Consider the following 14,066-nt stretch of genomic DNA (forward strand, 5'->3'; position numbering starts at 1 on the left):
CTTTTACGTTTGAAGCTGTTGGACATAAAAAGGCTTATTATGTAGCAACTGAGTCAGCATAACTGAAATACTATGCATTTGTGGTAAAATTTTGACATTTTCATACGTTTCAAATTAGTTCAAAATAGGTAGATAAATGTAATTAGCTCCATTCAGTTAGATGTCAAATTGTCTCTAATCTATTGATTTTTTAAGTCCACTTCATAATGATTGAAGGTGAGGAAAAAATATTGGATATTGACCAGAAAGTAATTGAGCAAGTGCATGAAGAGATATTTAGTTTTAACAGTCCCAGAGTGCCTCGCATCGACCGACTTGAAGCATCGATGAGGCGGCTAATTGATTTCTTCAGACATTTAAGCAATCTAAACCACATGTGCAAAGGTAAACGAGGTCAATAGTGTGACCATCAAAACCACTACATCTGTCTGCTAGAGATGAGGGGTTAATTGATTTTTTTTTGATTGCCTTTTTGTCTGATCTGATGGTTGAAGACACACAAAAAAGTATGTGCTGATGGAGGACTATGCTGCATCTTTATGGTGCAAAGGCTACAAAAGGACATATACTGTATATATACAGTACAGACCAAAAGTTTGGACACACCTTCTAATTCAATGGGTTTTCTTTATTTTCATGACTATTTATAAGGGAAGAAATCCCACTTATTAACCTGACAGGGCACACCTATGAAGTGAAAACCATTTCAGGTGACTACCTCTTGAAGCTCATCAAGAAAATGCAGAGTGTGTGCAAAGCAGTAATCACAGCAAAAGGTTGCTACTTTGAAGAAACTAGAATATAAGGGGTGTTTTCAGTTGTTTTACACTTTTTTGTTTAGTGCATATTTCCACATGTGTTATTCCACGGTTATTCATAGTTTTGTCAGTGTGAATCTACAATGTCAATAGTCATGAAAATAAAGGAAACTCATTGAATTAAAAGGTGTGTCCAAACTTTTGGTCTGTACTGTATATACAGTATATATATATATATATATATATATATATATATATATATATATATATATATATATATATATATATATATATATATATATATTAGAAGTTTCTGCTTGACAAAGGGAATACACATCCATGCAGGACGATTGATGTTTTTAATGGTCCAGGTAATTGTGAACTGTTTGAGAACAAGCTTGAACAAAATACTGGAGAATCTGACCTGACATAAGCTCCAAGGTCTAATATGGTGATAAAAGGAGCATAAGCACAAATCAAAAAAGCTTTGTGTTTGCTGGAGAATGTGGCTGATTGGTTAGGAGGTGGGAGCAGATAAATATATGGATTAATAAATGCCTGTGTAAGGAGTAAGTTTACTCCCTTACTCTTTGTGTAAGGAGTAAGAGAGTTACTCATCAATCTCGAAACATGTTTCAGCTATGTTAGCTGAAACATGTTTTTTATTCTCAGTTATTTTATTCTCACTTCACACTATGGTTCAGATGTTGCCGCATTTATCTATGACGGTGTAAATTAATTTAACTCTCACATATCAACAGGGCACACTACAGTGAAATGCTAAGAGCAGGGTTGCGTAATTTCAAATATGCAAAACATACCCTCCACCATAACGGAGCAGCACATTTTGGGATGCACGTCATCATTCATACATGCGCTGTTTTTTTTCTTATCATTCAAACCTCCCTCTGGGCGCAACCTCCGCTGGGTTTATTCCCGTTAATTCTTTATTTGCTAGAAGGATTTTACTCTGCAGTGAAATGTCTGACTGTGTTTGGGGGGAAGGAGGGCTAGAGAGATGTGGGAAAGACCAAATTGTTGCTATATTGGACCATCCACCGGTGCAGCTGGTCTATTTTTAGCCGGGGACTACATCAGCTATGACTGCAGACACTGAGAGGGGAAATCACCAGCGCTGCTGCTGTCTTCATCCAACCACTGACCCTTCACTGAAGTAAATCAAACAGCAACAAGGGAGGCTCTGAAATATTATGCTTTAAAGGAGGAAGATAATAAAATGTGCTTTTTAAACAATTTTTGTGAAGGAGGATGTTTGGCTTTGCTCTTTTGGAGAAGTGTTTTGGTAATTAAACCTGATTTAAGTGAACTTGGAGCGCAGGTGACCCCCATCTGAGGCAAGGCAGGTGGTCTGTGCGCGCTGAGAGAAATAGAGAGGGAGAGGGAAAGAGAGAAACAGGGGGAGAGAGAGAGGAAGAGCGGCACAGTGGTCGGGTTGCACACCAACAACCATCAACCTGTGGATAGAGCGCGCGCGATGCGCCATAGCCACCCTCTCCTCCTCTGACTCCGAGCCCGACATCCATCATCCATGACCCAGGAGAGGGTGCCAGCTTCATTCTCCAGAGGGGGGGAGCAGCCGAAAAGTTGAGGGGTCGTGTGCCAACCCCCCTTCTCCTCCCTCCCACCTCAGCTTCATGAATGGCAGGACCATGGAGGAGATGCCGTTCGAAAGAGTTAAGACGCGGCGGAGAAAGGGTCGCTGCCCACCCGGCGCGCCGCTGGGAGCCATCGCCTGCGAGGACGAGTTCAACAGCCATGAGCTGGAGGCTCTCTTCCAGAACTACAACCTGAAGCTGGAGCAGACCGCCACCCTCAAGGCTCTGGCGGTGCTCATCGTGGCCGCGTCGTCGCTGTCTCTGGTGGAGCTGCTGTCCAGTCCCCGGCTCACCTTGTCCAAGGGCTCCTATCCGGTGCACTGCGTGGTGTTCCTGTCGCTCTTCATCGTCACCAACGTCAAGTACCTGCAGGTGACGCAGCTGCAGCAGATCGCCAAGCTGGCCCTGCTGTTCAGCTTCACCTTCGCGCTGCTCTGCTGTCCGTTCCCGCTGGCGCTCGGCACGCCGGAAACGATGAGCGCCGCAACCCCGGAGCAAGGCGTGTGGCAGCTCATGCTGGTCACCCTGGTGGCTTACGTGCTGCTTCCCGTACGGACGCTGCTGGCGGTGCTGTTCGGGGTGATGCTGTCTGCATCCCACTTCATAGTAATAGCGACGTCCGTGACAGGGATGAAGCAGAAGCTGTGGAGACCGGTGAGTGCTGCACCTGCACCAGAATGCACCCACACCCCACAGTTTGGGTAATCTGAAACTAATCTGATGCAGGATAACATACGAGCTCTGAGTCCAAGTTTCACTGTTCAACTTCACTCCAAGTATCTCTGACCTGTGGAAGGGATTTACTTTGCTTCGCTCTGATAGTTAAGAGGCAGCATGTTTACGCATCCAACTTTCCCCGGAGAAGCAAAGGTTAATAAAACACTGTGCATCGATTTTGGCCCCAGGACGAGAAGATGTCTGTTTTTCCGCAGCAGATGAAGCGGACGCGGAGCTGTCCGGCTCTCGGTGCTGAATCGGGATTCAGACACAGCTGCTGAGCCTTATTTCTGAGATACACATTGCTGTGGTCATGCAGCACCGTTTGCTTTTGTGAGCATTGAAATCTACAGCTGCACCCTATAATTACAACGTAATTGAAAACTCCCCCCCCCACCAGCAATTGCATTAAGGAAGTGAAACTCATGACATGCTTAAAATACTTTGTGATGCATGTACTACTTTATCAGAGCTTCTTTTTTGCGCCAGTACATTGAGGCATATGAGTAATCAGTCTACGGGTCTTGTGAGGCGATTTTTCTTTGTTTTTCTTTTTAGCGTTTCCAGCTCTTCCACACTGTTCTAAGGTCTGTCATTTTCCACACCATGATGTTCTCTTTAGGGTTTTGGTTCAGTGAGTCTGCTGGTGAATCAAGCATGGTGATACAATGGCCATTTAATAATGAATTTTGCAGTCAGTAGGTACTCCAGAAAAAGGAAATGATCACATACACACGCACACACACACGCCCACACACGGTGCCAAGACTTTCCTGGGAAATGGCTGCATTTACTTTGGCCTTTATGACATGGTTTTCCATAACATCAGGGACTGTGACAACTTCACGCTGGATCTCAAGAAACTTGGATTCTGTGCCTCCCCACTCTGTCTTCAGACTCTAGGTGTAAGGACACTCAGTGGGGACCCGGAAATTCAACGACATGCATGAGTAGTCAACAGGAACAAACAAGTTTTATTTTAGTTTCAAATTCTGGTTGCTGCTCGGGATGAGGTCATCAAACAGCTCCGAGCAGACAGGGGAGAAAGCTGGCGATGCACAGATAAAGCAGGGGTATGTTTGAAATGTTCGGCTTCACTGACCTGTAGAGCAGTGGACGGGTGGAGCAGAAGAACTGGGGGTTTGATGACAGGGAGGTGCAGGTAACCAGATTGAACAGGCTTCTGTGAGTGAGACGAATCAAAGAAGAGCTCCACAGAGGTCCGAAAAGCAACATGCAGAGACTTAGACGATGATCAAACTGAGATCATACACTGTAAGCCTCTGTGTGCAGCCAACAGTCCCCAGTAGAAAAATGTAGAGGACAGAGAGCAAAACTTAGCAGGAGGGGCAGGCAATACTCGGTGGTCGTGAGGCACTGCTTGAGTCGGGGTCCAGAAATCCGAAACAGATGGGATCTGTAAAGGGATTGGCAGAAGGGATAAATCCGTGGGCAGAAAATACACTGAAGGCTTGGAGGAAAACTCTGGATCTCTACTAACTCGGGGGCGGTCGATAATCGGGCAAGGGGGCAGAAGATGAGAGGTGTTTAAGTAGGGCGGGAGCCAGGTGAGACAGGTGAGCTGAATGAGTGGCTAAACACAGCATGGTCATGACAAAGAACATGAATCATGACTCTCGGACCTTGATTTCCAAATGAAATGGAATATTCCCATTCATATGAGAAGCCCAAGTAGCTTGATGTTGACTCTGTCTCAGGAATGGTTGAACACCAGCAATATAACAATCGTTGAAAGTCGTTGTATTCTGGATACATCTGTTTATGGTTGGTAACTATAAACATGGAGGACATTTGACCTGAGTCATTTTGTCAACATAAAATGTATCTAAGGCTTGCTAATTATCTCAAATTAATCCCTGTAGTTTTTTTTGGTAATCTTAATTGTAATCTTTGAGAAACCCAGAAAATAATTGAAACATGATTTCACCTTGATAAAAAAAAGTAGACCTCCTATCTAAAAAAAAAAAGCAAAAAACATTCTGATCCTTTTCTTTCGTGTATCTGTGTTCATTATAGTACAGGTTGTTCTGGGCACATATGCCTCTGTGCTACAATACAAATGCATGTTTTTGTCACTGGAGGAAAGCTTGAAAAACAAAAGCATGATTCAAGCATACATTTCACATCCTCTACTTGAAATGTACATTATCCATCACCCCTCTTCATTAGTGATAATGGATACTGACAGTACTGCCCAAAAGTATGTGTCTAATTTTCTATATTTATCTACCAAGTAGTTATTTTTGCCTTGTAACTAAAGAAGTCTTTTTTAACAGTTTTCCAATGCTAATGAACCTCTTTCAGACTTTGACTGCTTTTTCACTGCACGTTCACTGCTTTCACTGCTTGTTTTCTAAGAACACACTGCATAATAAGCTGTCATGCTCTGATAGGAGGAAATAAGTGAAAAATCAGCCAAAGCTTTTTCAGGAAGCCTGAAAAAATATTCATTAAGACCACTTTAAAAGGGTAGCAGTAGTTTGAGCTGGAGTTAGGCACACTGTGCTTCCAACTAGGATGACATTGGGTCCATCATTTGAAGATTTAGGAAACTAAGTGGGGTCTTTATTTTTACCCAAATTTGAATACATCTATTTTTTAAATTATTTTTTTATTATGTTATTGCAGGTGCATCTCAGTAAATTTAAATATCTTTGAAAAAGTTGTATATTTTCAAAACTTCAATTCAAAGAGTGAAATTGGTATTTTTGCATAACTTCACAGAGTAATATTGCAGTGACATTTCTTAAGCATTCATTGCTGTTCACTTGAACGGTTATGGTTTGTAGCTGACAAAAAGCCAAATTTACAACATTGTGTAATAACAAAATTTATTTTTTTATTTCTTTTTCTGTGGTGGTTTAGGTCAGGCCAATTTGCTAGCCAGACAAGCAAGCTGACATTATTGTTGGAAAAGGAGAGATTGGTACTTTTGGCAGTCCTACCCTAAAGTTTATCAGCAGATGAAAGCATGAAGTGCTTTGAATTATCTTGGTTGACAGCTGTGTGAACTCTGAAATTGATAAACATAGTGAACCGACACCAGCAGATGACATGGATACCCAAGTCATCAGACTGTGGGGACTTCACACTACAAACTATTTGGAATCCGTGCCTCTCCATTCTGGTACCTTTATCTACAACTGAAGGTTAAAATGAATTTTTATCTAAAAGGAGGACTTTGTACCACTGAGCAACAGCGCCGTCTTTTTTTGTACTCTGCCAAAACAAAATGTCTCTGTCACTTGTCAAAAATGCATCACTAAATGAGTAACTATACTTTTTGAAACTATTGAAAAATAACTTCCATGATATTCTGATTTATTCAGATGCATCTGCTTGATTCTTAAGTCTGTTTTGTATTAGTACATTTCGTTAATCTCTAAAATTTATTTTGTTCAGAATTAAACATACAAAGTAACATATTAGGTGTTGATTAGAGATGCTTTTTGCCTTTTTGCCTTTTGTCTATACAGTTTTTGGTCTTCAGTGCTGTAATCCTGCTCTCTGTCCACCTCTATATTGTTCTACTGGGGACTGCTGGCTGCACACAGAGGCTTACATGTGCAGATGTGTGCAGCTTCATTAGGCATGTCTGCTCTTGTTTGTCTGCAGCTGGCGGCTAACGCCGTGCTCTTCACCAGTGTGAACCTGTCGGGGGTGTTTGTGAGGATTCTGACCGAGCGTACCCAGAGGAAGGTCTTCCTGCAGGCGCGCAACTGCATCGAGGGGCGTTTGCAGCTGGAGGACGAAAACGAGAAGCAGGTGAGGAGTAAACTTCAAACTTCACAGCTTCTTCAGAAGTTTTTTTTTTTCTTTTTTTAAAAGCGTTCAGGTGCCAGCATATTCCAACAACCTGCCCACAGGCATGCAGTAACTATGACAGCAGCTATTTAAGGAAAGAACAATTACTGAGGCACAAGCTGCAGTGCCACACGTTCCTCCCCCTCCACACACCTACATGGAAGGATTTAACTAAGCAACAATCAGGCAAGTTTAACCCACAGAAATTCTCTTTTTCTGAGCCGCACCCATCTCATACTGCACTCGTTAAAGAGAAAATTAATTATTTAATGTGTTCAATACGCCTGAACACACATCCTCCCTTTGCTTGACACAATGCTTGCACACTTCGCACCTGTTCTTTGTAGATTAGGAGAAGATATGCTGTGTTTTCCCCCAGCAGTAACAGGCTCCCTTCTGACAGGCAATTATACAAGCAGATTGCTTCCATGGCCTCCCTACTCTAGTAAAGGTCATGGTTTATTTAGGAAAGAGAAACACACAGACCTCTGATCAGGATCTGCCAGCAAACCTCTGCTGTGGTGTCCATGAGCACAGGTCTCAGAGTTGATGATCACCCATCAAGCAGCATGAAACACGGATATGTTTATCGCTCAAGGGTGTGTGTTTGAGCAGGATCCACAGTTCTCATTGATTCCCGAACAAGAAAGGGCTATATTCGGTGCGCCTGTGTGGAAAACCGGCTCTCCTGCTCATTTTCTGAAATGGGAAGCGATTCAAAACTTCCTCTTCATTCATTAAATCAAGAAAGGAGGAATCTGTGACTTTTCATTGCCTTTCCAACAAAGGCAGTCTGACTGAAATGAGATTATATGAGTAAAAGGTTCTCCTTCTCTGAGAATGATTGATCTAAAATGGAAACTCTCGATCTTTTTCTTCTCATCTCTGAATTTAGGAAAAATTCATTAAGACAAATATAAATTGGATTATTACGTGAATGCAGCTTGGAATGGCACTGCCAGAAATTCTCTGTTTGCTTCCATTTCTTTCTTTTAAGTCGAGATGTGTGCAGATGTTTCTCTGAAACAACAGAGGTGACAGTGAGTTTTTTTTTTTCATCTGCCAAAAGTACTCACACCCCTTGAACATTTTGTCACTGTACAATCACACAATAAGTGACTTAATAATGCTGTCAGTATTGATTTCCTAGTTATGGTAATGAGCCAAAAAGTTCTGTTACAGGCCCATTCCATTTAAATTTCAGTTTAATTTCAATCACCAATCTGTTATTAACCCCAAAGAAAATTGTCTACATGTATGGTTGCAACATACATGTAGTTGAAACATGAATATTTTTTATAAGGACTTAAAATATAAAAATCCAACATGAGCTCATGTAGCAAACTTATGAGAGGGAAAATTCAAGCAACAGATACACTATCACATGTGAAACAGCAGAGAATGCAGAGAAAATAGAAAGATCTGACAAGGATGAAATGAAACCGTGTGGCTGTTAACTGCTGAGTCGGTAGTTGAGCGATGTGAACCAGGTGACACTAATCAGGAGAGAGCAACTGGATCAAAGGTAGACATATACAGTAAACAACTGATCTTACTAAGGCATAAGGTAAAAGACATCCCCCAAAACAAAAATCTAAACAAAGAAAAGAATGCACTAAGCACTAAGAATCACAAAACATTAGTAAGTAAACCATGTATGAAACACCATAAGTGTGAAAACAGTTGACATACAAAACCAAAGTGACAGCCAAAAGTCAAGAACTATGGAATTACAAAATTAGACATTGTATTGGAGCTCTCATTAGTAACTATAAATAATTAGCTTTGGGTGGGAGAAGTTCATGTAGTGCAGTTAATTTGAGGAGGCCCTTGACCTGAAATATTTTTTGTTGAAGTCTTATGCTGTGAAGAGGACACTCAGGGCTGTCTGGAATGTTTTTGTTCATGAAACATCCTTCTTTCCATACTGAGCTCCAGATTCTCCAGAGCAATTCCAGAACAGAGCCAGGTTTCTTTATAAGCCTGTTTATAAGCTGTGGACTGCAGAAGATATTGCCTTCTAGACTGCAGACTTGTTGAAGATGTTCAATATAGATCTGCAATATTATTGCAACAACCTAAGCTTCCTCAAGAAATACATTTGTATTTGAATAGATAACCTTCTTCTACAAAAAGATACTTTTGTGTCTTCCTTTGAACAATGCCTTTCAATCTCACTTCCCTAGAATTCAGATTTATTAATGCATAACTAATAATTGTCTTGTAAACAAATACTCTCATCTGTTCTGTGAGGAGGCATCACAGGCCTCTTGGCTGCTTCTGTTAAATTCTCTCTGTCTGACCCATACCTTTATGATGCCTGTTTCTTGGTAGGTTTGCAGCAGTGAGTTGTGAGATGTTCAGAGGACTGAATATGGTCTCTAAATCCTTTGACTTTCATGATGCCGCTAATGTTCACTAATGTACTTTAAATAACCACCGAGGACTTCAAAGAGAAGTTGTATTTATACTGAGATGAACATACATCAAGATGGACTTTATTACTTATTACTTCTGAAGAAACCTGTTTGTACTTGGTTCTATTTAGGAGTACATTTATAAAGGATGCTGAAAACAAACAGAAAGGCAGTGTTTTATTTTATTTATTAAAACTTTTGAGGAACCACCTCTCACTTTCTTTCTTCCTCATAGTTAGGCACTACTTTATGCTATCTATCACATAAAATACATAGAGATTTGTTGATATCACATGACATTGTGTGTAAGAGTTCAAAGGATAATGATAGTTTTGATGGATAATTTTGTCAGGCACTGTGTTTGAAACAAACAGTTCTGCTCTTGCTAACAGTTCTGCAAGAGCAGAGCTAAAAGAATAAAGAGGCTGAATATGGTTACAGAGGATGTGAGTTAACATTATTTTAACAACTTAGTCTGTCCTAAGTAAGAAAGCAAGTATTTTATCCATTTTATAGCAATTAGGTAGTTACAAAGCAGTAATAGTTTGTGGAAATTCATCCAAAGCATAATTTTTATAACATGATCCAGGGATTACTCTCTGAATTTGGGTTTGGCTGCACTGCTGCTTCAGCACACAGTTCACAATCAGATATAAGGGGGGAATCTAATTTAGTTTCATTATTCGACTGGCTGCAAATCAATTAGCATGACTGATTAGAGTTCTGCATGATAACAAACATGACCACAGCTCATTGGACTAGCCCGAGGACTTTTGGCTGACATTTTAAAAAGTTATTCATGCAGACATTAATTTCACCAAGCCACCATGCAGAGTAGTGCAAATCAGATTCTCCACTTCTGACAACAGTTTATAATTTCATGCATTGCTCTGTTGTGGTTTTCAGCTTGCATTTTTGTTCTTAGTTTTATTTCTGTTTTCAACTTTCTGTATTTTCTATTTCGTTTATGCTTTCTTGAAAAAAAAAATCTTAGTGAACCTCTCAAAAAGAGTGTGCCACAAATTTGTTACAATAAATAGAAGAGCTGCAATGACGCCCAGTGCTGGTCATCGGCAGCATTGGCACAGATGGCATATATTTATGTTGGACTTTTAATTATTCATTTAAACCTTTCAGTTGTTTATTGTGTATTGTGTATAGGTTACAGCAAACAACAAACAACTTCAGTGATTTTAGAAGCAAGGATTAGATAAACATTCATACATACAAACCTATGGGGAAAGAAAAATTGTGTGATGATTTTGGTTCGTTAATAATTCCCGTCTCTCAGTCTTAGTGAAATAAAGTGGAAAGAGATGAGGGAATTTTTAAATATTAACAGGTAATTATAAAAGTGTCAGGCAATAAAAGTGGAAGAGATTAATAAAATAAATGACTTAATATTTCATGCAAATGGTCACGGATTTACGTTTCTGCTTTCATAATTTCCACACTTAATGAAATGCCTGCAATAAGCTAAACTGGTTTTATCTTCAGCTGGTTTGATGGCTGCTACTTTACAGCGCTTACTTACTCTTTTTGTGAATGGAAATATGGCCTTTCCTCTCCAAAGCTATTCAGCACGGCTGCGAGATGATTCATAGTGCGTTTACAATCATTTGACATCCTGTGAGAATTTGAAGTATGCTTCCTGGTGCTGCAACTCAGATCTTTTGGAGCCAATTGATTAGGACTGAGTGTATTCTTGGCTCCTTTGCTCAGAATTAGTCAATGTTATCTCTAAATGAATCTTTTTACTTTGTAACTTGAAGTAAAACAGAAGAACCTACCCATAAACTCTGACTACACTGGCAGCAGAGGTTACTGTATGTACTAAACAAGCATGCAAGTTTCAATTTTTTTTAAATCCCTTTTTAGAAGCAAATACACTCACTTAAGCTGATGCAAAGAGTAGTGGAAGATTGAACTAAAAATTATTTTCCCCCCACCATATGCTCAATGATTTAATTCCAAAAATGACTAAATGTGGGCTTAATGAAAAGTACTTTCAATATTTGCTTATGGTTTTACTTTTCAAAAAGTAATTTTAATGTGACATATAAGTGTCATTGGATTGCAAATTCTAATTTATTTAACATGACTGTAAGGTTTTAAAAAAAACCTCCTGTTTAAAAACTTATAAGGGAAAAAACTTTATTTTTCCACCGGATTTACAAAGCAGATTTCACCTCATACATGTAAAAGGTGCCTGTTAAGAACAGCAGATGGGAGCTTAATTGCAGGCTGCAGGAGTGTTATTGTCTCCAAAATCAACTTTGTTCTCAAGACCAAATGTTCAAGGTCTTTGAGATATCTTGACATTTTTAGTTGATTCTGTGTCTGGGATTCAGTTTTTTCCCCTCAAAAAAGCAGCTGCAGTAATATCTGTTTATTTTTCAATTTCAGAAAAAATAAACAGACATTACTGCAATTTTTAAAGGATTTTTTACTTTGAAAAAGTCAGTGTTGCTGCCTATGTGCCTCTAACCACCAAGATTGAAAGATTGAGCGAAGAGGAGAGAACTACAAACATACAGACCTTTTTTGGTCCATACAACACACAAAAAGAAAGATCCTCGTGCCAATTAACTCTTTGACCTCCACCTGTCTTCTCCATGTCTCTGTCTTCAGCTAATATTAAGTCAGTTAACCTTTAGCTTGATGTATTTAATCTTCAGAAGTAAATACAAGTACATTAAACTGGGGGAATGTGTGTGATGGTCTGGTTTAAACTGTGAAAATCATTGTTACTTGGCTGTTGGATAGGCCAAGTGGCGTTTTGAGCTGAGACAGTAAGCACACCCCTAAGCAGTCAACCGTTGGATAACATGTACAAATAAGTGGCACAAACACTGCTTTAACCACTGACAAAAGGTGGGAAACCATGACTTTCTTTCATCCTTCAAAATACAAAGTTACACGATAGCTCGCACAATCTACTCTGCTCATAAAAACACTTCTGCCTCTTCATGACATGTTGGTTTGTCTGTGTTGGAGAATGTCATCAGCTCCAATGATTTGTTCTTGTGAAATGTGTTAGCTTTTTAATCTCCACCTTTAATAAAGGTGGAAACAATGTGCTGAGTACATAATGAGCAATGCACCACAGACAGAAATAAGGTAACTGTATTTGATTACAGTATGTACAGCAGCAATTAGAATCCTTGTAATTTTATCCATCAGTAACAATGCCTTGGATTCAGGAAGGACAGAATGCTTTTGGTCCTGGTTGTGAAACTCTGGAACAGCCCATCACCCTCAGCAGGGATGTGGAGGGTGCATGGGACTTCGCCCAACCAGCTTACATGTGTTTTGTGAGCTTGGAGAAAGCGTTCAACTGTATCCCTCTGGGAGTCAGTACAATTTTTTACCAGGTGGTCATAGGTGTCCTCCAGCAGATGTTGTGAAAAGATCAAATAAATACATAAAACGATGTTTCTGGTTGTTAACTTTGTACCCACGCGCACATGTTCTCCCCATGTGTGCGTGGGTTCTCCCTGAGCACTCCAGCAGCCTTTCTAAAAAATTAAAATAACAAAATGTAAAGTGTAAATATAAACACATAAAATAAATGCCTTTTCTTTCAATTGATGAATAAATCTTTTAATTCTCTGGTTTCTTCCCCCCAACTTGTGTGTGCCTCTGAATTTGATAATGCATGTGGATCCCTTTACAGAATTAGTCACAACATGTAAGGCAGGGTTACAATGTTCCACAGTCATATTCTGCATTGTTAACTTATAGAGAGATGATTTTAAACACAATTTAGAAATGTTAATAAAAAGGATTTGCAAAAACATAATCCCCAAGCAAACACCACAGTAGATCTTTTTCGTAACTTTTCTTCTGCTCCTAAATAACCACCAGTCTTAATTATATATATATATATATATATATATATATATATATATATATATATATATATATATATATAATTAAGATGATATATATATATATATATATATATATATATATATATATATATATATATATATATATATATATATATATATATATATATATATATATATATATTTTTTTTTTTGCACAGTTCGTTTAATTAAAGCACCTCTCATCTCCGAGAACTTGAAGCTATTTGTTCTGGGTGTAATTTACATAACAACACATAAATACTATTGGGCATTCCCTGGCATGCATGCATAATGAATTACTTAAATGTGGACAAACTGTGTCAGTGGAGAGAGATTGCATTTGCTCTGCTGACTTATTTTATGAGTAAATTCTGCCTCTGTGTTGAGTTTTAAAATGAAAAGTATGCATAAAATTAGATTTGCACTCATTTAGCACCAAGAAATTACTTTATGAAGTTTGATATTTTCACTTGAATTGTGCATTTTGCAAAAATATCCCTGTTATTGTGGAGAAGACCTTTGTTTAACTGACATCTCCAGCTGCAGTCCCCAAATTCCACAACTGCTTTCACTGCATTATTAGTTGCCCTATGTCATATCTTGATCTTGTTTTTGTGTAGTTTTGGACTTCTTGCCATTTGCAGAATTTGTGATTATTTACTTATATATATTTATCTAATTATTTTTATTTTCTATTTCATTTATTCTGTTTAAACAAGCACATAATATAATTGTTTCATTGTTATTTTTATAGAAAAAAATGTCCCAGCTAACTTATGTAGTAATTTTATATAGAAAATGCATATTTAGAAAAAAAACATTAAGTTTCTTAATCTAAATTTTTAAAGTAAATTCACTGAC

The 14,066-nt window shown here is 38.9% G+C and overlaps 1 protein-coding gene across 1 annotated transcript in view; it reads left to right on the forward strand.

The window, feature by feature from the left end:
- Window positions 1–1,075: 1,075 nt before the first annotated feature.
- The window catches only part of LOC116726292 (adenylate cyclase type 1-like), a 47,249-nt gene continuing 34,258 nt past the window's right edge, over window positions 1,076–14,066 (forward strand). Inside the window, exons 1-2 of the mRNA XM_032572958.1 lie at window positions 1,076–3,028; window positions 6,728–6,877. Of these exons, the coding sequence (XP_032428849.1) occupies window positions 2,414–3,028; window positions 6,728–6,877 (765 nt within the window). The 5' untranslated portion in view covers window positions 1,076–2,413. The remainder of the gene's footprint in view (window positions 3,029–6,727; window positions 6,878–14,066) is intronic.

The sequence above is a fragment of the Xiphophorus hellerii genome, chromosome 9 (assembly GCF_003331165.1).
Source record: "Xiphophorus hellerii strain 12219 chromosome 9, Xiphophorus_hellerii-4.1, whole genome shotgun sequence".
NCBI lineage: Eukaryota > Metazoa > Chordata > Actinopteri > Cyprinodontiformes > Poeciliidae > Xiphophorus > Xiphophorus hellerii.